The sequence below is a fragment of the Lissotriton vulgaris genome, chromosome 4_1 (genome assembly GCF_964263255.1).
Source record: "Lissotriton vulgaris chromosome 4_1, aLisVul1.2, whole genome shotgun sequence".
Taxonomy (NCBI): domain Eukaryota; kingdom Metazoa; phylum Chordata; class Amphibia; order Caudata; family Salamandridae; genus Lissotriton; species Lissotriton vulgaris.
The window spans coordinates 676,888,975-676,912,116 of record NC_141691.1 but is presented as its reverse complement, the minus strand read 5'-3'; the positions used below and the strand labels follow the sequence as shown (position 1 = coordinate 676,912,116).

The window sequence follows — 23,142 nt, the reverse complement described above, 5'->3', positions numbered from 1 at the left end:
TTCTACATCTCGGTGCTAACTTTTACAAGAATACTCTCCATGTATTAGCTGTTCAAGCTTTTCCTGCTGGTCTTTTCCTGACATTTTTCAAGACTTCTTAGTGACTGAAACAGCCCAATTTGATATTTACTATCATGTTCCTTAGGCTCTAAGCAGCAAACCTGACAACAACAAAGCCTTGATACATGTTTTCAGTATCTCTATCCTTATTTACTCTAAGGATTCTTTTCTTTATCAATATTCGCTGGGTCTACATTGAGAAGCAAATCTTCTTTTCTATCAAAATTTGATGATGGTGTCAGATACATTCTCCATGGTATTTTCTGCACAGATTAATATCACAGGGTCACTGCCCACCTGCAGAAATTGGATACAGTTTGCTCGCAGATGTTTTCTAAGGAGGGCTGATTGGTCACAATGCATTGGCTCGTTTTTTATTCCATAAGTAACGATCTCGTCAGTACCGTAGCACAGTGAAAACGTTTGCCATTGTGTTTCTTTATTATTTTTTTTTATTAATGTAACCTTCTTTTTTTATGCCAGTACAGAGTGCTTATTCTGCATACCCGAGAGTACATAATTCCAACGACCTCTCCAGTGCTAGGATTGGTGCTAGGAGCTGTGTTAGGTGAAGTGAGGTGGGGTCAGAGATGTCTGTTGGAAGCCTGTGTAGGTGATGTAACTATACTACTTGGGGCAGGAATGGTTCGAATCCTTATGAGTTTTTTTTTTCTTCTGTTTCCTGAGGGTAGACCACATCAGATTCAGGGGCGCTGTAGGAGCTCTACCTGGAAAAACAGGCTTAGAAGAGGCAGATTGTTGCCCAGCTATCTACCGTGTGGTGTTGTGTACTGGTGTTTTAAGTGTGTGCATTTGTTGGAACTATTGGTCGGTGAAAGTCTTCATAGCACCTTGAGAGCAAAAGGCGGTTCACTTCAGCCCCACCATGAACATAGGTGTGTCGCCCATTCCTACTCGTGCACTCAGGTTATATTGAGCTGTTATGTAGCTGATTCAATTCCCATTAGATTCCCAATGTTAGACTAATGTTATGATTTGTTACCTTTGCCTCAAATTGTAAAGCTCTCTGATATCCTTCGGGATCAAGTTCGCATTATATAAAACGTTATAAATAAAAAATAAATAAATAAATTGTTGTAGTCTTATACTTTTTTTCATGACCAAAACTTTACAAGAAATTTCACTCTTCACTAATACCCTAACCATATCCCTTTAAACCGCCCCTACTTGTTAACAAAAAGCATTGGCATAGCCAATAGGTTTCGCCTTTGGGACCTTTAAGTATTTAGTTATGTAGCACAATATCCTTACTGCAACAACATTAACTGCTGCATGGCTAAACACTTATAAGGTCCCAAAGGCGAGACCTGTTGGCTATGCCAATGCTAGTTTATTTTTTGCCTACATCAATGCCCTGGACACCTTTTTAGATTCTTAAACACGTGATATCCCTAAAATTGACTCCTGCTTAGTTCCCATACTATTGTACCCGGACAGCACGGTTTTAATTGCACATACAGCAAACGGACCACAATTACTTTTAGATAGTTTGAATAATTTTATGCACAGGCTGAAGTTTAAAGTGAATCACAAAAAATCCCATGTGGCCCAAAAAACACTTAGTTGAAAGGAGCAACTATGGTGTGAGAGCAACCATGGTGTGCAGGTCAAGGTAGACCTGCACACCATCTCCTAAGGCATCTATGTCTGGAAGAGCAATAATAATTGTTTTTTAGTTGCTCTCATTTGACTAATAGGAGTGGTTGTGCTGTGATGAATTGTTTTGTTGAATTAATCTATACATCCTTTGATTACACTGTTGCATTAGATTCAAGATTTTATGTATCCCCTTTAATCAATTTGCAATCCAGTAATAAATTACAGAATATATTTTTGATATAACTAGGTTCTTCCGTGTGTTACTTTTGCTTTCAGATATTCAAAAAGAGTGTTCTGTGGACCTCTGTGAGATAGTTCGTGTATGACAATCTCATTGATTTAGGTTTCAACAAATAGTTTGAACGAAAGTGGTTAAACAAATCCTTTCCTGTTACAGGCACTTGGTTTACTTCATTACCGTGTTGCCCATGTGATGGGAAGTGACACCAGTCAACCAAGAACTTTATCCTCTTCTGTACCCTGTATACCTCCTTTTAGAATACGTTTTTTATGCCCAATTCTTAGTGGAAGATCTTTTGCCAATCATCCAGAGGGTTTGCGTTTTCTCCAGCGCCTTGAGTCTCCTTTTATATGTAGCTCAGTCCCGAATTTAATTACACTAGCACTGACCTTGAGAATTAAATATGCTTTGTAATTTAAGGAGTGATAGCGTTTTTAAACATTTGTTTTTGACTGTCTAATATTTTATAATTGCATTATGTCAAAAGGGAGCAATATAGCCTGTTGCTGATATAATTTTATAGCAGAGTGACAATTTTTAGACAAGATTTTAATATTTCAACTGGGGGTATAGCTCTTGCAGCCTGATTGCGATGCGAACTTCATTGTTAAGTGATATTTTTAGATGAGATTGTATTATGAACATTCCCTCTTGATTGTTTGATATTTTATAATAATGTACCTTCCGCCTGACTGTTTGATATTTGATAATTGTTATATGCCAAAGGGTAGCACATTAACCGCAACTCTATTGCAATATTATTTTATTGCCATGTGATATTCCCAAAATTAGTATTTTTTTAATTGTGCTTTTATGGTCTGATGGCTGAATAAAGTTGATTGATGACTGATTAACTCTTAAACGTGCGTGTTTTACAAATAAATGTTCACCAGTTTTTAAGATAGAGTAATGGGAGAGATTTCAGAATATAGAGTAGAAAATTGTTTACATTTCTTGTTGATATTTTTAGCTAAATGATGAACCAACGCATATACAGTTACATCTTCATGCTAAACACCCAGCAATTTGTGTATATATAACTTGATTTGCACAGCTGCTTAGAAATTGCCAACCATGTATGTAGCACATTATTTATTACTTAAAACATTTCCTATGTGCAATAAAGAGGTTACATAAACAGACTGTAGCTGGACGAGGAATGGGAAAATGCATGCAGTGCAATTGTTTGGAATTTTTATCGTAATCTCTCTCCCCAGCAAGATGAGTTATCATACAAAATATAAATAATTATGGCATGTTTATATTTTAGCAATGTGTATCTGTTAAACTGGTGATTGAACCTTGGACGCCACTGTGAGCTGTGATGTTCTCTTTAGCCAAGCCTTCCAGTGGCATAAGGCAAAACGATGGGGCCTCTCTGCACAATCTATAAGGGCCCCACAAGTCGTCAATATGTCACAAATATTAATTGACTTTGAACAGAATAGGGACCCCCTGAGGATATTCCCCCCCCCGCGCGCTGCATAGGTAGCAGTGGACGAAATGCTGAATTAATTTTGGCCACTGGAATTTCCGCATTCCTTTCTATCCTTTTTAGCTTCTTTTTTTCCATTACAGTGACCAGTCATAGACAAATCGGACTTCGTTGTACTCCAAAAATCCACGGTCCAACTTCGAGGCAGGAGTAAAAAAATGTTGTGCCCACGCCTGCAGTGCCACAGGAAGGGTGTTAAGTCTATATTAGTACACAAATTGAAATCAAATGTTGGTTGGCCGGGCCTGGCGGGCCTTTTATTCGATTGGGTATTGATAATGGTGGGCTTGAGTCACTAGAGAGCGGTTGTGAAAACCCACTGTGTTGCCGGTGCCTCCGCCGACACCTTCCAGAGCTCACGGAAGCAGGAGAAGGAGAGATCAGAGAGCAAGAGGAGAGCGGGTGGATGGATGGATGGATAGATGGATGGATGGATGGATGGATGGATGGATGGATGGATGGAGATGTATAGTGAGGAAAGGAACGTAGAAGGATGAACTGAGCATTTTTGCAAGGGCTGCTTTTGTTTCCTCAGTCCAGCACTGTTGGCTGTCTTCCCAGCCCTCAGGCTGCACTCTGGTTTACCCCTCTTGTGAAAGAGCAAGGCAGACAGGAAGTAAGCCTTTAGAAGGAATGACATCAGTGTGTTACTTAACAATTGCTTGCTCTGCAAAGCTCTAACAAGAAGTGGTCACTGTGACCAGTTAACCAGAGGCAATTTTTAGCATGTGGGCGGAAGAAGCAGGACAAAGTGAAGAAGACCTCAGATAGGCTTGCGTTATCACATATATTAAGTGTATGCTTCTGGTGTGCATATCTGTAACCCCATTTATAGGCCTGGCATTAGCCAGGAGCTTTAGATTTAGCTATAATTGTATCTGCAATATAGATATAGGGGCTTTTAGTCAGCTCTCTTCATCCTTTGGTTTGTTGTCATTCATGTTTTTCCCACCCACTACAGCATTCAGCATGGGGAAATTTGTCAACTGACTTCACTATGAGCGACTGCTTTTGTACGTTTTCATAATGAGGACATTATAGTTCTCTTCACTGTTAGAGACTGCTATGGCGAAGTGTGTTTTCTAAGGCAAAACTATTTTTACGTTTAGACAATATTATTTATAATTTATATTGGTGAGGTCCCCCTGATTTGCTGCACAAAACCAAACATAGGAAACCACGTATGTCCATGGGTAGCTGAGGATCAGGGTAGATTTCAGAGACTGGGTCTCAGAAGTTCACATCACATCTGAGGAAGTCTGAAGGCGAGCAAATCGTTTGTTTGTGACTGCGAAGTAGTAGCTAAAAGTAACAATGCCACATTTTTAAATTTTGCCTGCAGAGTGCTCGTGAAATCTCTTGTAAATAAAAAAAAAAAATCCTGAACGGGGCTTTGAGCCCACCCATTACTTACCTTTACTTGCCATTAGTTGCCCACCTTGCCACTCATTTCCTTACTTTCTGTTGGTTAGATGCTCCTTCTGGCCTCTGGCTTCCTGCTGGGCTTTAGAGCATTCATCCACGCTGTGTAGCAGGGACCAAGTACTGCATCCTGGAGCCAGTGCCCTCACCTAGCCAGCAGGCTCCTGCAGGTACTCTTAGAAAGAGCGTGCATCTGGAGGCAGTCACTCTCCTCTCCTTCTGCAGTTAATCCCTCTCCTTCACCACGCTCTCCATGATGTCACCCTTCCCCATGCCACCTCCCACTAACCGTTGTTTAAAACAACCCACCCCGCCCTCTGTGGTGTCACCCTCACATGTGTTGGATCCCGCTGGCTGTTTTAAACAAATACCCCCAGGCCCACCCTCCTCTGGCTTTCCAATGTTTTACCAAACTTCTCTCTTGTCGCTGTTGTGCAACATGGCGTAAAGTTTTAAAAAAAGTGTCATGTAAGTGCTTTTTTTTGTTTTGCTTAAGCAATTTTGCACAGCAGCACACACTGCTGTGCAACATGTAAAAAAGGGACAATTAAAATAGATAAGCCTATTGGCTTTGCCAATGCTTGTTTTCAATGGGTTGAGGAAGTACACTGTGAATTCGTGCACATTCAAGAGATATGTCTGGTCTGTAGTTTACAGGCTCGCTTCACTAACTATAGCATTCATTTGTCCAAGTTGAATAAAAATAGTGCCATTGAGTATAATACCAATATCGATAGGAGCCTTTAACCCTCTGACAGTAAGCACTATGTAGAACAAGCATTGGAAATGCAATAGGTCTCGCAGCATTAGAGTTAGTGCTTTTAGAATTGTTTATGGGTTTTTTTTGTAAATCTTTAGCATTTTTGTTTCCTGTAGCCAATGCTAAAGAATTACAAATAAAAAAAGCCATAAACAAATCTAAAAGCTCTAACTCAAATGCTCCGAGACCTATTGCACTGTGTGAGGGTGAGGGGTTGAGGGTGAGTGAGGGTGAGTGAGGGTGAGGGTGAGTGAGGGTGAGTGAGAGTGAGGGTGGGTGAGGGTGGGTGAGGGTGAGGGTGGGTGAGGGTGAGTGAGGGGTTGAGGGTGAGTGAGAGTGAGGGTGAGTGAGAGTGAGGGTGAGTGAGGGTGAGTGAGGGTGAGTGTGAGTTAGGGTGAGGGGTTGAGGGTGGGTGAGGGTGAGGGGTTGAGGGTGAGTGAGGGTGAGTGAGGGTGAGGGGTTGAGGGTGAGTGAGAGTGAGGGTGAGTGAGGGTGGGTGAGGGTGAGGGGTTGAGGTTGAGGTGTTGAGGGTGAGTGAGGGTGAGGGCGAGTGAGGGGTTGAGGGTGAGGGTAGGTGAGGGGTTGAGGGTGAGTGAGGGTGAGTGAGGGTGAGTGAGGGTGAGTGAGGGTGAGTGAGGGTGAGTGAGGGTGAGTGAGGGTGAGTGAGGGTGAGTGAGGGTGAGTGAGGGTGAGTGAGAGTGAGGGTGAGTGAGGGGTTGAGGGTGAAGGGTTGAGGGTAAGGGTGAGTGAGGGTGAGGGGTTGAGGTTGAGTGAGGGTGAGGGGTTGAGGGTGAGTGAGGGTGAGGCGTTGAGGGTGAGTGAGGGTGGGTGAGGGTGGGTGAGGGTGGGTGAGGGTGAGTGAGGGTGAGTGTGGGTGAGGGTGAGTGTGGGTGAGGGTGAGTGTGGGTGAGGGTGAGTGTGGGTGTGGGTGAGGGTGAGTGTGGGTGAGTGTGGGTGAGGGTGAGTGTGGGTGAGGGTGAGTGAGGGTGAGGGTGAGTGAGGGTGAGTGAGGGTGAGGGTGAGTGAGGGTGAGTAGGAATAAACCCTGGGTGGGAACGATTAACATAGAAAGTGACAGCGGTTTAGACTATTTTTCAAGCATTGCTCCTATCATTTTTGCGTTTCCTAGGTAGGTGTCCAAGAAATCTATAGCTAATGACATTCCATTAACTTAGTAACCGAATGCCCTGTAGCTGTGGTGTCACACCAAAGGAGACTGCACAGCAACATGAAGAGAATCCTGCAATGTCCTAATTATGGCCTCAACATGCACGCTTCTTTCGCAACAAACACATGTATAATACCCCCTTAACGGGTGAAGCTGAAAATGCATTAGAAATAATTTTATGCAAATAGGCTTGAATGTAAACCGAGCCAGAGTCCACCTCTAACCTTCATGGAAAGAGTCCACCACTCATGGGATTAAAAGAGCTCACGACAATCACCACAAAGCCATGGGCAGACCTAGAGGAAGCGATGAAATCCGGAACTCAGCTCCACACAAAGACACTCTTCAGTGTGTTGTTGGCACAGGGCCGGCAAAACACTTTGGACTGATTCAAAGAGGGGCAATGCTGCTTAAGCGCTGGCATGTGATTCAAAATAACTACGCTCTCCCTGTCTCCATACCCCCACTGTAAACACACATCTGCAGCAGTACACACAATGTGAACGAAGAGGGTGCTGGGAGAGAGGAGGAAGCCAGCCATCTTTGGTGCAAGAATCTACAAAGCCGCTACACCATTAGCAAATCGAGTTTTGTTTCCAAATCGCTGCTAGGCAGTGCCGATTGTACGAGGTCGCTGATCTCTACGCTTTGCATTTCGGTACTTGTAGTGTTGTCACATGCAGTTTGTGCAATTTAACACCTAAGGGGTACATGTGAAAGTTAAATGCAGATCGGAATATCAATGGAAAGTTGGCGTGACCTGTCTAACGATATTAATGGATCATTCTGAGTCTTAAGGGGCTGCTAATATCTGTGCTATAGATGTGGGTACTTCTAGTTAAAAAATAAAAAACAAGACGGAGGGAAGAGAGGGGAGGGGGGAGGAGAAATGCGACACGGCGGGAAGGGGAGGGGGCGGAGCGGGACTTCCCTCGTGTATGTAGTCTTATGCGCTCTACGGCATTCAAGTGATGCAGTGAGTTTTTGGTATGCAAACCTAGTGGAAATAACATAGGCCCACATTATTTGAGTACCAACAAACTTAGACTGTGGCCAAGTTTTTACGTTTAGTTAAAGTGATTGGCAATGGAATCTTACTTGTAGCACATAGATAGTCAGTGGGATGCCATTCAATTTGTGAGGACTGGGGAGGATTGCCTCATTGGGCTGATGTGATCATAAACTGTTGAAAAACGGAGTGACTCATTAGTGTGTTGGGCCGATTTTAAGAAACGTGAAGTTAAACTACTGTTCGTAAATAAATAAAATCGCATAACTTACTTATTTTAGGAATGCAGCGTCAGCGTGTTTGGGGGACGTTTTGTTATTCACGGTTGGTTGGATTCGGCTCCTAATGATAGTAAACACGGGGCACATGGTCAATAAAAACACGGTATGCGACACGGCGGGAAGGGGAGGGGGCGGAGCGGGTAAACAAAGACGGACGTCATTGGGCTGATGTGATCATAAACTGTTGAAAAACGGAGTGACTCATTAGTGTGTTGGGCCGATTTTAAGAAACGTGAAGTTAAACTACTGCTCGTAAAAAATAAAATCGCATAACTTACTTATTTTAGGAATGCAGCGTCAGCGTGGAAGTTAGACGGCGTTAGACGGAGGGGAGGGGGAGGAGAAATGCGACACGGCGGGAGGGGGCGGAGCGGGTAAACAAAGACGGACGTGCACGCGCACGCGCTTTTAAGGTCAATGCGCATGCGCATAAGCTCAATGCGCATGCGCATTGACCTTAAAAGTCACGGGCACTGCAAGGAATCGCCACGATTCCTTGCAGTGTAGATAAAGAGTGGATAACTCGCAATAGTCTCGCTTGCTCGATGCGCATGCGCATCGACAGGCGAGACCTAAAAAAAGGTATGTGAGGGAACACTATTGTGGTGTTTGAATACAGGTCCATGCCCTTCATTGCACATGCACTCTAAAACCCCCAGCTTAATGGAAAGCAGCAGCCATGTTGGTGGTGGGAAGATGTCCATAACTGGATCTAGGCCAACCTCTGGCACATGCCTGTGAGAGCAGACTCCAGTCCAGATGTTGGAGTGATAACTCTCTGAAGCATGTGTTGCTGAGTAGAGATCGTGCCCACATGGGACTGGATGCCTGGGTCAGCCTAGTGGAGGTCCTCTGTGCAAGCATACACACAGCGGAGGTGCAGGTGAGGGTCCGGAGTGTTTACAAAGTTGACTGGTGGGGAGGAGCTACCGCACAGACGCTGTTGTGCACAAAGGAGCTTTAGAGACCTCTTTTTAGCCCTAGAGATGCTAATAAAAAGCAATGCGAATGCATAATCTTTTAACCCCTCCCCTGCTGGTGACGGAACCACTCCGTCATCAGCCGCGGTCGCGCTGTGCTGATGACGGAGCGGTTCGTCACGGCCCGCTCGGCACACCTGCACGGCGCGGATTCCGCGCCTGCGCTGAGCGTTCCATTGAGCGGGCGGGGCCGTGACGGAACCGCTCCGTCATGAGCGCAGCGCAACCGCGGCTGGTGACGGAGCGGTTCCATCACCAGCATGGACCCGCCGCGCGGCCGCCCCACCCCCTTAGCACTGCAGCGGAAAAGCCGCCGCAGTGAAGGGGGTTAATGCATTCAGCCGATTGGCGCTAGCGATATTGAATCTGCCACTGCCACAAGATTCACCCAACATTCACTTATGTTCTTCTTACACCAGAAGAACAGAACACACGTGCTTTAGTGCATGCTCTGGGGATCTCACCTGGTGAAACATTTCTTAAATACACACTTTGATCAAATCCAGTTGAAGCTTTGCACACAATAGCTATTCCCAATCAACCCCAGTACCACACATGAAGTGGCTCTCCTCTCACTCGGCGACCCTTAACTACATTTTCTCATTTGGTCTGGTTGGTCACACGATCACTTTTCTATGAGCTAGAGGTGAGGGGTGGAAGTAAGGAACAAGAGGGCATAATGGTGGCTTATTTTAGCATTGCAGTGCACTGAGGTCCGAGGAAGCTTGGCTGAGGGCTCTATCCTTGTACAGGAGTGTCAGTTCCTCATGGTGGCATCATTCTGGGTCACTCAAATGTCTATGGTGTATGGGTGTGTGTCACGGATCTGTTTCTCAGGTGCTCCATGAATGTTTAACCATTCTGCTGCTAAAAAATTAAACTCCTATTGTACAAATGTGTTTAAAGCTAGGTTCGCCTTTTGAATATAGATGGTTTTTTACCAGTTCCTGTGTGGTATTTCGACCTTTTGCCAGTCGATCTCATTCCCATTTTGGGTTGCTAATTTTTTTTTGATAATGGGCTGTTGGTATTGGAACATTTTACAGGGATGATCTAATGCAGGCCATTCCTGTCCACCTATTCAATATATAGAAAGGGGCGAGTCTCAGGGTGATCTTTTTCCTGCTATCTCATTGTATGCGCAACAAAATGGCATATTGTTCCCCTTTGGTCAAACAGTGGTATGGAAGGCCATAGCTGGAGTGGTATGGAAGGCCATAGCTGGAGTGGTATGGAAGGCCATAGCTGGAGTGGTATGGAAGGCCAGTTCTTGACCTTGTCGCGGCACGCTGTGTAAAAGACCCATATGGCGTATTCTTTCTTTGTATTAAACTGACCTCTATAACAATATTTGTTCTGGCCCCGTTATTTACTAAATATTAGTTGCAAAGAAGAAATGAAAAATTTGTTAACAAGAGGCCATATGCAAGGACGCCTGATTTAATCTTTTTATTTTTGACAATATTTAGATACTACTTTCTGTTGCTATTTAAAGTTTTTGATTTATGCATCTATTTTGAATGACAAAAACAATTGAAAATAATAAAAACCAACAGTGGTGGCTCGCCGTGGGAGTGCTGCGTGGCGGTGTGGCTAGGGAGGGGCAGGGTAGCGTGGTAGTGGAGTCCGATATTCGATGGACAGGAGTAAGTTAAGTAATTAAATAAAGCGCTGCATCGCCAAGCGCACATGGTAAATTGTTTTATTTAATTACTTACCTTACTCCTGTCCATCGTATGTCGGACTCCACTCCCCGCAGACCTCCCTCGGCGAGCCGCCACTGAAAAACAATATGGTAAGCAACACTTAATGTTCTATTGACTCTGGCTTACACGTTGCATATGTCTAGAGGGGTAGATATAGGGGAGCAATTTAATGCAGGTCAGCCTAGGTCCTGCTCCAAAAGGAAGACGACAGCCGAAACTGCCTGTCCGTGTCCCTCGGAACTGAGGCACTAGCAACCCCTGGCCAGGTTTGGCCTTTGTGGGTCTCATCAGTGAGGTGCAGCTTATGTGTTGCATTGAGGGTTGTCCTAATGCAGTTTGCAACAGTGGGACATGTAGTGCTGAAGGCCAGCAACTTGCACATCTAGTCTGCTGTGCTGGTACAGCAACAGTCCACCCAAGAAGGAAACCGTGCAGGCCCAAAGAGAACCTTTCAAATATTTATTCTGACCAACCCTTTCTTATCCCCTCTGCAATACATAACCAGGACAATAGAAAACAAATGGAGTATTTAACACACATTAAAAGCTCAATGACTGCTTTCAGCAGACCTCTGAGGAGGGTGATAAATGAGATCTGTTTTCACCCAAGTGAGAAAGTCAGATCCCCATGGCCAGGCTCTGGAATACAGAATACCTCTTGAGGGTGACCAGCGTGCATTGAGTTTGAGTCCGAGCCATCTCTTCCCCTCTTCTGCCTATTCTGCACAGATATTTTATGGAAAGCTCCCTGATAAGATTTAATTAGCCACAAGGCTTCATCAAACCAGGCTCCCGCCTTAAACAAAAGGTCAAGATTTTTGTTAAGTTACCCACTACACAGTTGTGCAAATGTGCTGTAATGGACATGGTAAGAGTGCAATTTCCCACAACTCAGGGGGGCACAGATGCACAGTGGGAGCTTGATACTGGCATAGCAAGGGGGCTTGCTCTAAAGAGTGAGTAGTTGACACTACTATGGCACAAAATTGTGGTTTTACATCCGCATAGAGCAGGGATACTCCAAGTACGACCGGGGTCGCATGTGGCCCTCCTGACCTTTAATTGCGGCCCCCCGGTGAACAGCAGCACTTGGCTGTTGTTCACTTGACAGAGCAGGAACATTCAGGAAGCTGTGAAACGGGCATACTTTAGTTGCTGGTTAACTAAACTAAAGTTAAAGAAGCAAAGAATGTTTTCTAAACAATTTATCTTTATCCTGCATCGGCTTTGCGTCCCCCGACGCCCACCTTTCAACACCCCCGCCCGACCCTCCCCTGCTGGCATTGATGTGGCTCTCGTGAAACCACTGACACTACTTTGTGGCCCCTGGGGAAACGTTTGCGAGAACCCATGGCATAGAGGCTATGGCATCTACATTTAGGCTAACACTTGTATGGAGGAGGAAGAAGTGGATATTCAAACTTTCTACCTAACATTTGTGGATCTGAGCATACGTTCAGCCACACTGAATGGCGGCAGCTAAGAATATGAATTAACCTAATAAAGCTATCGGGCCCGATTCACAGAGGGCCTCTGCACTTGTGGCGGAGGCACTGCAGTCATGGCGGGACCTTCTCATTACAGAGGTCCTGCGATGAGTGCGGGCCCTCCGTTATGACTGTGGGGCCTACGCCACGAGTGCAGAGGCCCTTTGTGAATCAAACCCATCATCTTCGGAATTTTGCATGCCGAAGCGCTGTTGAAAATGGCTGCCGTGTTGTGAAGATATCTAGTGGGTGGCCTTTCGAAGAGCAGAGGGGTGGATGTGATCTGCTTACCACCAATGCCTTTGTGTAAGCCCCATTCATGGAAGGGCTAGTTGTCCTCTGTCGTTTAGTGTCCAAGTTATCGGTGATAGGCGGAGTACTTAAATTACCGGGTCATTGAGTAGACGCATCTTTCCAGCCCCTCTACCCATCAAAGGATATGCGCATCATCTCCTAAAGACCCTTAGAAACGGAGCTACGTGGGTTTTCCATTCTTGCTTTATTGTTGCTGGTGAGTTTACTTGTCTTTCAGATGACGTGACCCGTTTGACACTGGAACGGTCTTCGGCGCGCTCTTTCAAACGTCGAGCCACTTTAAGATGGAAGCTGCATCAGCCCACGCTATGTAACCCCATTAAAAAAGCAGCTTTTGAATTGTCTCGGGAAAGCCTGTAAATCCGCACTACTCTCGTCTCTACAAAAGTAAAAATAACTAGCGCTGATGTTTTGAGGTCAGGCAAGGTCTTGGAGAGACTCGAAATATCAGCCATTAGCAAAGTATAAAGCAGGGAGGCTGATCTGCCTCTCAGCGGATAGAAGCTTTTGTCTGCTTTCCATTCAAGCACGCCACAACAGCAAATGGGGCTGTTTTCAAGGGAGATTGGGCACAGTCTCTTACATCGTGTACATGAAATCCTTTCTTTTGCAACTAAAGGAAACCAAAGAATTACGTGCAGTGCCTATATCGGGTGCAGTCTATTTTGGCTATGCCAAGAAAGGGGGTTATGTCATGTTACAATCTTTACTAGGCACCTAGCTATTCTGACAAGTTCGTTCTGAATTCATTTTAGACTATTTGATATGGTCTTAATGTTAATATGCGGTCAGTGGGTTCAGGGACATCTTAAGGATTTTAGGGGCCCTGGGCCAAACATATTTTAGTGGCACTTATTCTGAACAGCTTTGAATGCATGACCCAATTTCATCTTTTTCATGCCCTCTTTGGTTACTGACACTGCACAGGCAGACTGGTCCAAATATAGACGTGTTTCTATCCAATATTCAGGGCTAGTTTTTGTGTTTTTAATATTGTAATAAATCAGAAGCGCACTAATGATATTGCAAATAATCTCTGCGGCCCATTGCATTTTCTTATATGTGAGGCCCTGTTTTGATTCTAAATGGAACTTTTTTATGGATGTTGCATGGTGTTGAAAATCCAACAACGTTTGTCTGCTAAATGTCTAATAAACTCCCACACATTACCAGTATGAAATATAAATGATAGGAAATGGTATTGAAAACAATCTGTTTAAAATTCATTCAAAGTCATCAGGGCTGGATTGTGTGGATCTCTCAGGGGCCGCCTGAGATGCTGGGGCCTTGGGACAGAGCCCACCTTGCCCATGCATTAAAACGTGTCTGTATTGTAAAATTAGTAGTTTAACACCTTGGCTGCTGATTGAATTCCTCCCCTGTGCTGGACAATGCAGAACAGGGTGTGGTCGTGACGGAACCATTCCGTCATCAGCACAGCTCAACCGTGACTGATGACGAAATGGTTCCGTCACCAGCATCGAAGGGGTTAAGGGGCATCCTATGTAACATCCATTGCCGAAAGAGGACAATATACTCATCAACTCAGATCAGGATTTAAAGTGAATTTACATTTCAGTTTTGACAATGAAGTTGCTTTTTGTTCATGGTTCTGCTTTTGAGCGGTGCGGTACTCACTTGCCCAACTACTGTGAATCTAGAGGTAGAACTGAGTTACCTCAGTCTTTTTACTTCTCTGATGAGACTTTTCTTTGGTACCCTATAGGATGAGTTGGACGAGCTGCGAGCGGAGATGGAAGAGATGCGCGATAGTTATGTGGAAGAAGATGTCTACCAGTTGCAGGAGCTGCGTCGAGAGTTGGATCGGGCCAACAAGAACTGCCGCATCCTGCAGTACCGCCTCAGGAAAGCCGAACAGAAGAGCCTGAAAGTGGCGCAGACTGGTCAGGTGGACGGAGAGCTGATCAGAAACATCGAGCAAGATTTAAAGGTGAGCACAGTGTTATGATTGCAGTGGGCATGTGATGAGCATATGAGAGGGTTAGGACAGACTGCTATGCACGCAGATGTTGCCGCAGCTAAGGTGAGCAATAATTTGAAATTGCAATGCAGGTACACAAAGGTTTGAGTCATCATTGACTTTGTTTCAACAAATTGAAAACTCTGTTCTAACATAGATGTGTTTATTTGCTTAAAATTAATTTCCTATACTGCAGTTCAAAATGTAAACAAATGCATAGGTATGACATTAAACCAGAACTTAAGTGATTTAGAAATGCAAAAATCTTAGAAGATGGATGCCAGTTTGGCGAAATGTCCAGGAGAACTCCACAAAGTATTTTAAAAGACTATAGGAAGAAGGGGGCGCAAGACAGAAAGAAGTGAAGTAGGGCAGTGAACATAGCATTTACTTGCAGTTCTTCTGAATTTCATGAGTACAATATTTTGACTACCTGAAAAGAGATCCAATCAAACTATTGTCTTGCTGTACTTGAAAATAAATGCAAAAACAACAATTGATGGACTAATGTTGCACAATGGCAAAACATTCACCCCCAGTCACAGATCTGGGTTTAATCCATCGTTATTTTGCTCACCACACCACCCCAGTTCAGACATGGCCATATGCAAATCAGTCTTGACTCTGTGCCTCATGGGAAAAGTCCAGCCTGAACTGCCAAGCCATTTCTTCCCTGGACCGGAATCACGCATCCTAGGACCGGTTTCTGGCTATCAGCCTTCATCAGCCAGGATAGCTTGATTCCAGTGGCACGTCTGAGCATACCCGTCCCACTCAGGGTGACCATTGCAAAAACAACAATTGATGGACGGAATGTTGCACAATGGCAATTTAACCCAGATCAGTTGACTGGGGGTGAGTGTTTGATTTGCTCAAATGCTCCGTCCATCATCCTCTTTGGTATCGCTTTGTTCGCCCTATGTTACCAGGGTATGCCCAGACGTGGGTCCCTTGCTCACTCTGCCACTGGATTCAAGATAGCCTGGCTGATGAGGATTATGAATCCGAAACCGGTCCCAGGATGCTTATTTCGGGTCCAGGGAAGATATGGCTTGGCAGTTTGGGCTGGACTGTTCCCATGAGGCACAGGGTCAAACTGATTTGCGTATGGCCATGTTTGAACTGGGGTGGTGGAGTGAGCTAAAAAATGGTGATGGATTAAACCCAGATCAGTTGACTGGGGGTGAGTGTTTGATTTGCTCAAATGCTCCGTCCATCATCCCCTTTAGTATCGCTTTCTTCGCCTATGTTGACAGGGTATGCCCAGACGTGGGTCCCTTGCTCACTTTGCCACTGGATTCAAGATAGCCTGGCTGATGAGGATTATAATCCGAAACCGGTCCCAGGATGCTTGTTTCCGGTCCAGGGAAGACCTGGCTTGGCAGTTTGGGCCGGACTGTTCTCACGAGGCACAGGGTCAGACTGATTTGCATATGGCCATGTTTGAACGTGGGTGGTGGAGTGAGCTAAAGAATGGTGATGGATTAAACCCAGATCAGTTGACTGGGGGGGGGAGTGTTTGATTTGCTCAAATGCTCCGTCCATCATCCCCTTTGGTATGCACTTGAAAATAAGGTATATGTTCCTCAAACACATGTCTGAAAAAGGATGCAAACCAATATTTTAAAAACTGCATATGTCGTTTCCCCCAGTGTGACACACACAGAGAGCCGTAGCCTTTGAGCATTCGATTACGACCACAATCTAGACCGAGTGAAGGAGAAACAAGTTGGTATGGTATATAAAACTTATTATAGGAATAGTCGAGATACGTGATAGCATGTTGCATTCTTAGCAGTAGAAATGTTCAAACACCCTTGTTATAGACCCTCACTTAATCTATGGACAGAGAACGGAACGCGCACCTAAATAGGGTAATGGACAACAGATACTGTTATTGACCATCTCCCAGGTCAATAATGCTATTAACATATGAACAAAGGTGGCACAATCACCTCTTTAATGCCTCACCCCAATTAGATTTCTGTTGTGAGATATTCTGCTGATGTCTTGTAGCAGAGTTTACAGAATGCATTCCAAGCCTGTCCATGCCTTATGATGCCATAAGGAGAATGGGTCTCAGGGAGGTACAAGCGTTCAATTTGAGCCAGTGGTTTCCAGTGCTTGGCACTTGCACTGAATTGTGAACACCGGCACGTTTAACACTCTGGTGTATGGTGGCACCATCTGTGTAATTTAGACATGATCAGAACAACTGTTGGTTATTAATCCAATATACATTAAAAACGACTATTACCTGCTGCTCAAGCCATTCTTATAGCTTTTGGGGGTTGGAATAGTCTGAATTGTCACACTTGCAGGAGTGTTATGGTTAGTAGTTGTGGAGACGGCGTAATGGGTGGTTCAAGCTGCAGTGGTCTCGTGAAGAGGGCCCTGGCACTTATTTTATTACAAAATAAGCACTGGGTATACGTGTTTATTAAAGACGATTTCCAATTTTGTGTTGTGACTCGATGCTGGTATCATTAGTTATGTAGTGTTAACAAGCACAATATTTAGAGATGTCAACAGCAAGTAAAATGATTTAAGGGTCAGTCCCAAAAATAAAGGCAGGATTTATTATGGCTGTAAGAACAGTGGCTGACGGCGTTAGGATACACTGTTGATTTAAAAGTATATACATTTTTGGATACTTTATTCTTTTTGGGAAGGGATTCTTTCCATAACATGCATTAGTTATCCCTCCCTGTCCTAAAAATATAGAGATTTATCTAGGCTCAAAAAGATCGGTTTGGTCAGCAGCTACCTGCACTGCTAACCTCCTGCAGTAGTGTATTTAATCCCCTGCTATAACATTTGCTTCCTGTGTTTTCTGTTTATTTTCTCACATGGTTTACTAACCAGGGAATCCTCCTCTGTATAAATGACCCTGTATCAATCCATGCAGTTCCCACTTTTATATTCTCTCGTCATCACTTCTCCCCTTGCCCTGGATCTACACTGATCTGGCGCAGTGCAAAGAAAACAGATATGTTGAATTTATGAAGTATATATTCTACTAATCCGATAATAGTAATGTGACCAAATAACATTTCAAGAATAACGAAATAAATCTAATGCAGCTTTACGGTTGTGTTAATCTCTGAATTAACAATTGGAAACTTGTGTCCATTGCCATGCACCAGTAGTTTATTTTCATATTGAAGGTACATGGTAAACAATCCTTTGCCCCCATTTCTTGCTGTGTCCCCATGTTCTGTTATACTCAACAGAGATGGCCTTAAAAGCTGGCCCGATAGAAGCCACAGAACTAAGCTTAGTATGTCAGAATTAACCCCTAGAACTAGTTAGTTTTGGAATATAGTTTACTTTCCTGCCACTTGTGACAAAAATAGTACAGGGGTGCCTCAAGAGTGTATTGAAGGCGGGAAAATAACAATTGCCTCAAATATTCATACCTAACCACTTCTTGCCCCAATACAAGAGATATTCATCATTCCGCATTAGACATCAGTGTGGAACAACACGGCGACCCTATTGCGGGGCTCGTTTCTTGTGCTCTACTTTAGTGTTCACTTCATATGAGACAAGTAGGGGGTTCCAGGCTTTTAGATGGACCGTGCCATTGTAAAGGTTGGCTTGTTTTGCTCTTGTAAGTGAAGTTTGTGTTCTGCTTGATGGCCTCGTTGTTGGTCCTGCTTCCAGTGGATCAGGATCATCGGGTCTCCTTGGGTATCTATCCCTGGTGCTTAAGTTAGTATGCAGCTTCCCCAGTGATACCTCTTAAGGGCTGATGGGATGGGTCCGCAGTCAGTTTTGCAAGGCTTATACAGCCCAGCCAACATTTCGGAAGCATCATCACTGCAGGTAGTTCTTCCTTCTCCTCTGAGACAAAACCCCCTTTTGTAGGCTGTGAAGGTGCTGGAGTGTGCATTGTGCTTCTGAGCAGTATGTAGCCGTGCTACCAGTTGTGGCCTCAGGGTACAGGGCAGGGTGAACCTTGATTGGAAAGGCCAGGCAGTGGCGTTGTCTGAGCCCAGCTCTTGGGAGTCGGGGCATTCAGTTTGGTTTTTAGGACAATGTTTTATGTTGCAGGCCCTTCTAGTAGTAGCATCACTGAATTATGCTTACCTTTAATACGCACGAACAAAGCTTTCCTTGTTGGTCCCCATGGGGGTGAGTATGTTTGTGGGTGGGTGTGCACAAGCATGTGTAACCCACGCTGTGGGGACCAACAGCGTGGATTAAACTTGTCAGAACATGATAAACACTATCTTTGTGTAGACCGGTGCGTTGTGAGGGCTGGTCGCAGTAGTGTGTTTAGGTAGTTTTGAGCCAATGTATCAAAAAATCAAAGAGCACACTCAGATTGGCTTCAATCCGCTTTATAACCTTCCCTACTATCAAAGCACGCTTGGAGTTAGAATCGTAATTTCTCACTTCATTACGGTCAATGGCCGGTCCTCATAAGAGGGAAGCTTGACTTAACTACTCTGCACGTGAATGTAGTCTGTGCTGCTGCTGCCTGTTATGCACCCACTCTGTGTTTGTGTGCTGGTGCTTGTGCTGTACTTGTTTTGTGCATGTAGGCAAATTGTTACTACTGCAGCCTCTACTGTACCTGTTCTTTTCGAAAAACAAGTTTACATTGCTGTGGCAAGTACTGTGCCTGTTATCTTTATCAGTGAAGCTTGTGTAGCTTGTTCTGTACCTATTAAAGAGTGTCTTCCATGTGTGGGTTTGGTGGGAGAACCTGCACGATTCTCCCTGGCCTGGAACTTGTCTTGACATGTGACTGAAATCTGCATTGCTGTTGCCCATGTTGTAGCTTTTCATCGCACCTTAGTGAAGCTTTCACCACAGCTCCCTTCAACTTTGCACATTCGCTGGGTGTAAGAGAAACTGCGCTGTCGTCGTCTGTGCTGTGGCTTCCTGGAGCTAAGGAGCAGCTTTTACTGTATAAAGCCGAAACGTTTGACGCTGTCAATTCATGATTTAGCTCTTTGCCAAATCAATGTTACTTGCTCCCCATGAGATATTTTATTTTTAACTTTCACCTTCCACTGCACTTTTCTTTTGCCCACTGGGTTATAATGTTTACGTCAAATTGGATACACTCTGCTTTGTTTGCAAATGTGTTGACAACTTAAAAATATACTCATCTGCCAAACGTTTTCAGTAATTCCCCTTGCTTGTGACCTCTTGAAGTGGCAGAGGCTTCTACAATATGGGTTCCAGCCCACTCTTGTCTGCTGGAGAGGGGTCTAGTGAGCTGACCCAAACAGACATCAGGAGGTCTCCACATGTCTATCTTGATGTATGTGAATTAATAAATAAACGAAAATGGAGAAGTCCACATTGGAGATAACCAAATAATGGAAAGCCAAGTTTAAGGAAAGACTATTTTAAAGCAATACAAACCAATTCAAAATTAAAGGAAACTATTTAAATGAAAGATAACTTTTAACAAATTCACAATTATATTAAACTGGGTGGAATTTAGGACTAGGGAGGGTTTTTTGGGTTCAGCGATGGGTAGTGTTTAGGGGTAGGGGTGATTAGGGTTTTTTAGGAGTCAATAATTTGTTGAGTTCAGGAATAGAAAGGGTTTTAAGGGTTCAAAAGATGGGTGGAGGTGAGGGTTTTTAGGCATCAGAAATGAGTGCTGCTTCGTGGTAGTGAAGGGTTTAGAGGGTTCATGGATGGGCAGAGTTTAGGGATGGTGAAAGTTTTTAAGGTTCAGTGATGGTTAGAGTTTAGGGGTGGGGAAGAGTTTTTAAGGTTTAGAATTGGATGGAATTTAGGGTAGTGAGTGGCTTTTAAAGATCCAGGGATGGGTGGAGTTTAGATGTAGAAAGGGTTTTTTAAGTGGGAGGGTTGGGTGTGCTTCAGGTGTAGTGAGGGCTTTTTAGGTTTCTGGTACGGGTGGAGTTTAGAGATAGAAAACAGCCTTTAGTGTTCGGGACGGGGGTAGTTAAGGCATGGTGATAGCTGTTTAGGGGACAGGGATGGATAGTGTTGCGTGATCCAGTATGGATGGTGTTTAGGGGAGGCGAGAAGTCAGCGAATAAAAAGTAAAGTAATTGTTTGACAATTTAAAAGACGGAAATCTGGCATGAGGCTCCCTGAAGTAAAGCACTGAAAAAAATACCTCAAACAAAACTGTTTCTGAAATTACAATCTGCAAACATTGCATGTGCACCATAAATACTAATGATTTTGAACATTTCCACTAAACAGTTAAGGTGAAATGTTTTTTCAGTAATGGTGTTCTATGAAATCATCTTTCTATTAAAAATCACCTACAACCCGTCTATCAACCTGAAGCATCTCAGTGCTCTGTGGCTAGATATAAACATTATGGCTAACTGTTATGAAGTAAAAGTTTTTTTTATTGCAAAGAGTATCCATTCTCAGTCCACAAGCTAAAACCACATCAATGGCTATCTAGAGTCCTGGTCAAACCGGTGACATTTGTGGGGCAGTATTTTGGGTAATAAGTGCATGAGGAATTGTGCATAGAAAAGCTAAGCAGGAGATGAAGCTGGCAGGGAATCTCTGAGCTAGATTTGAAAGAACATTTTCTCGCAGTGAAAATGACCTTACGTTGCTCATAAAGCTTTGCATAGGCTTCTCGGTTTAGTGTCACCTCCTCCCAGTATTTGATTTGTGTAGTGATCTGTTCCCCCAGGTTGGGAACGGAAGAGTGCTGGATGAAGGAGTTCCGAAAAGCCACCTGTTTGACTCCTGCAGCTATTGCTTCTTGGCGATTTTGCTGCTAACTCTCTCCATCCATTGCCGACACTTATAATTTTTCTCCTGCCAGCATAGGACGATATGGGGTCACTGCATCAGTTAACTTCCCCTTCACCATCACTTGCTAGAAGCAGTGTGCGTTCCCTTTCCATAATGGTGACCGTTTCCTCAAGCTGTCAGTGGTGTTGGTGCACTGTGATAAGGCCTTTTAAGGAGACCAAGACTTCATTTAGTGAACAAGTAGCTTCCTTTAGAGGGGGGAAATGGCCCCCGGTTGAACAAGTCCATGGCAACTGATCTTCTAGCTTCCTAGAATCCGACAACCCTGGATTCTGCAAGTGGAACTCAGCCGCCATGTTTCGAGCATACAAAGTGAAGACATAATACAGCTCCCTTCTTTGAATTAGAACAACAAGAAACAAAAGAGCATTCCAAAAAAAAATAAACATTGCAAAAAAAAAACAAGGCATCTAAACAAACATTGCAAGCAATCAAAATATCCTATACGCTCTAAGAAGATAATTAATAGCATACGTAGTCAGCCAAATCCTTTGGTCTGGCTCTGATGCGTGCACTGGGTTCTCTCCTACACAAATTACCATTCTGGTTCCTGTCCCCCTCCCTTCTTATCCATTCGTCTTTTTCCACTCCACTGCATGTAGCCAATTTCCGCCATGTGCCATCAGACAACTTGACATTGTTTCCCACAACTTCCACCACCCTCCTTGGTGCAGAAAACTTGGAACTGCCCTTTCTTTTAAGGTTGTCAAACTTCACTCTGACCCAGGTGCCATTTACGAAAACCTTTGTCACCCGTCATTGTGACGTTCTTTAAACCTGGTCTGATAATCATCAACTTTCTCAAGCAACTTGGCGTAGTCCACACAACGTGGCCTAGACCTTGCCATCCAGGCTGGGACTACCACAGTACATGACACCCTCCCCTTGAGAAGGCGGAAAGGAGTTTCGCCCGTTATAGTATGCAGAGTGACCCGATAGTTCCATAGCAGCTCTATCACATGTCTTCTCCAGCAGAGGTTGCTGACCAGAGCCAATTGAATGCTTTCACCCAAAACTCATTTGAAACGTTCAATTAAACTATTTCCCCTGGAATTAAACATAGGGGTCTTGCACTGCCCGCCCCACCAATTTTTGAGGAACTCACTGATTTCTTCAGATAAGAATTGTGGGCCATTATCTGTCATGATTTCAGCTGGACAACCCTCTTGACAAAAAAATTCTTCACAAAATGCTATGATGTTGTTAGCTTTTTTCCTTTACAAATCCCTCTTCAGGCCATTTTGAAAAATAGTCCATCATTACTATGGCATACTTCTTACTGACACCCAAACCCTCAAACTGTTCACAAATATCTATGGCAACCCTTTGCCAAGGCCTCATGGGCAGGGTTACCGGATTCTTTCTAGACTTATGCACCACGTGTGATTTATCACTAAATGCACATGGAATGCAATTCTGCACATGTCTCCATGTGTTTGTCCATCCCAGGCCACCAAAAATCTACCCGGGCCCTCCTTTTCATGACGGACATCCCTCCATAGCCCTCATGCAGCAAATTCATCACGCTCACCCTGAGACTCTCAGGTACAAACAAATGCTCATCTCTTCTCACAATGCCCCTATCAACTGATATCTTCCCCCACACATTCTTATAAGGCTCCAACTTCACATGGTCCAACCCTGTACATTGGGTAACGCCATAATAAGTCTTGTCAGGACAGAAGGCTCTGACACAGCTTTAATCCACTCATCCTTCTTGTGGTCTGTGCACAGCTCAAACTCCAACCCCCACGCAAACGTTTGAAAATGCTGCACACCCCACCAACAGGCAAGGGCCTCCTTCTCCACTGTGGAGTAAGAACTCTCTGCACCCTTCAAAG

General features: G+C 44.3%; 1 protein-coding gene across 5 annotated transcripts in view; it reads left to right on the top strand.

Annotated features, from left to right (window-relative positions):
• MTCL1 (microtubule crosslinking factor 1) overlaps nt 1–23,142 on the top strand; it is a 511,680-nt gene that overhangs the window by 109,863 nt on the left and 378,675 nt on the right. For all 5 annotated transcript variants that reach the window (XM_086964952.1, XM_086964953.1, XM_086964951.1 and 2 more), the window contains exon 2: nt 14,270–14,494. In XM_086964952.1, coding sequence (XP_086821078.1) covers nt 14,270–14,494 — 225 coding nt within the window. The remainder of the gene's footprint in view (nt 1–14,269; nt 14,495–23,142) is intronic.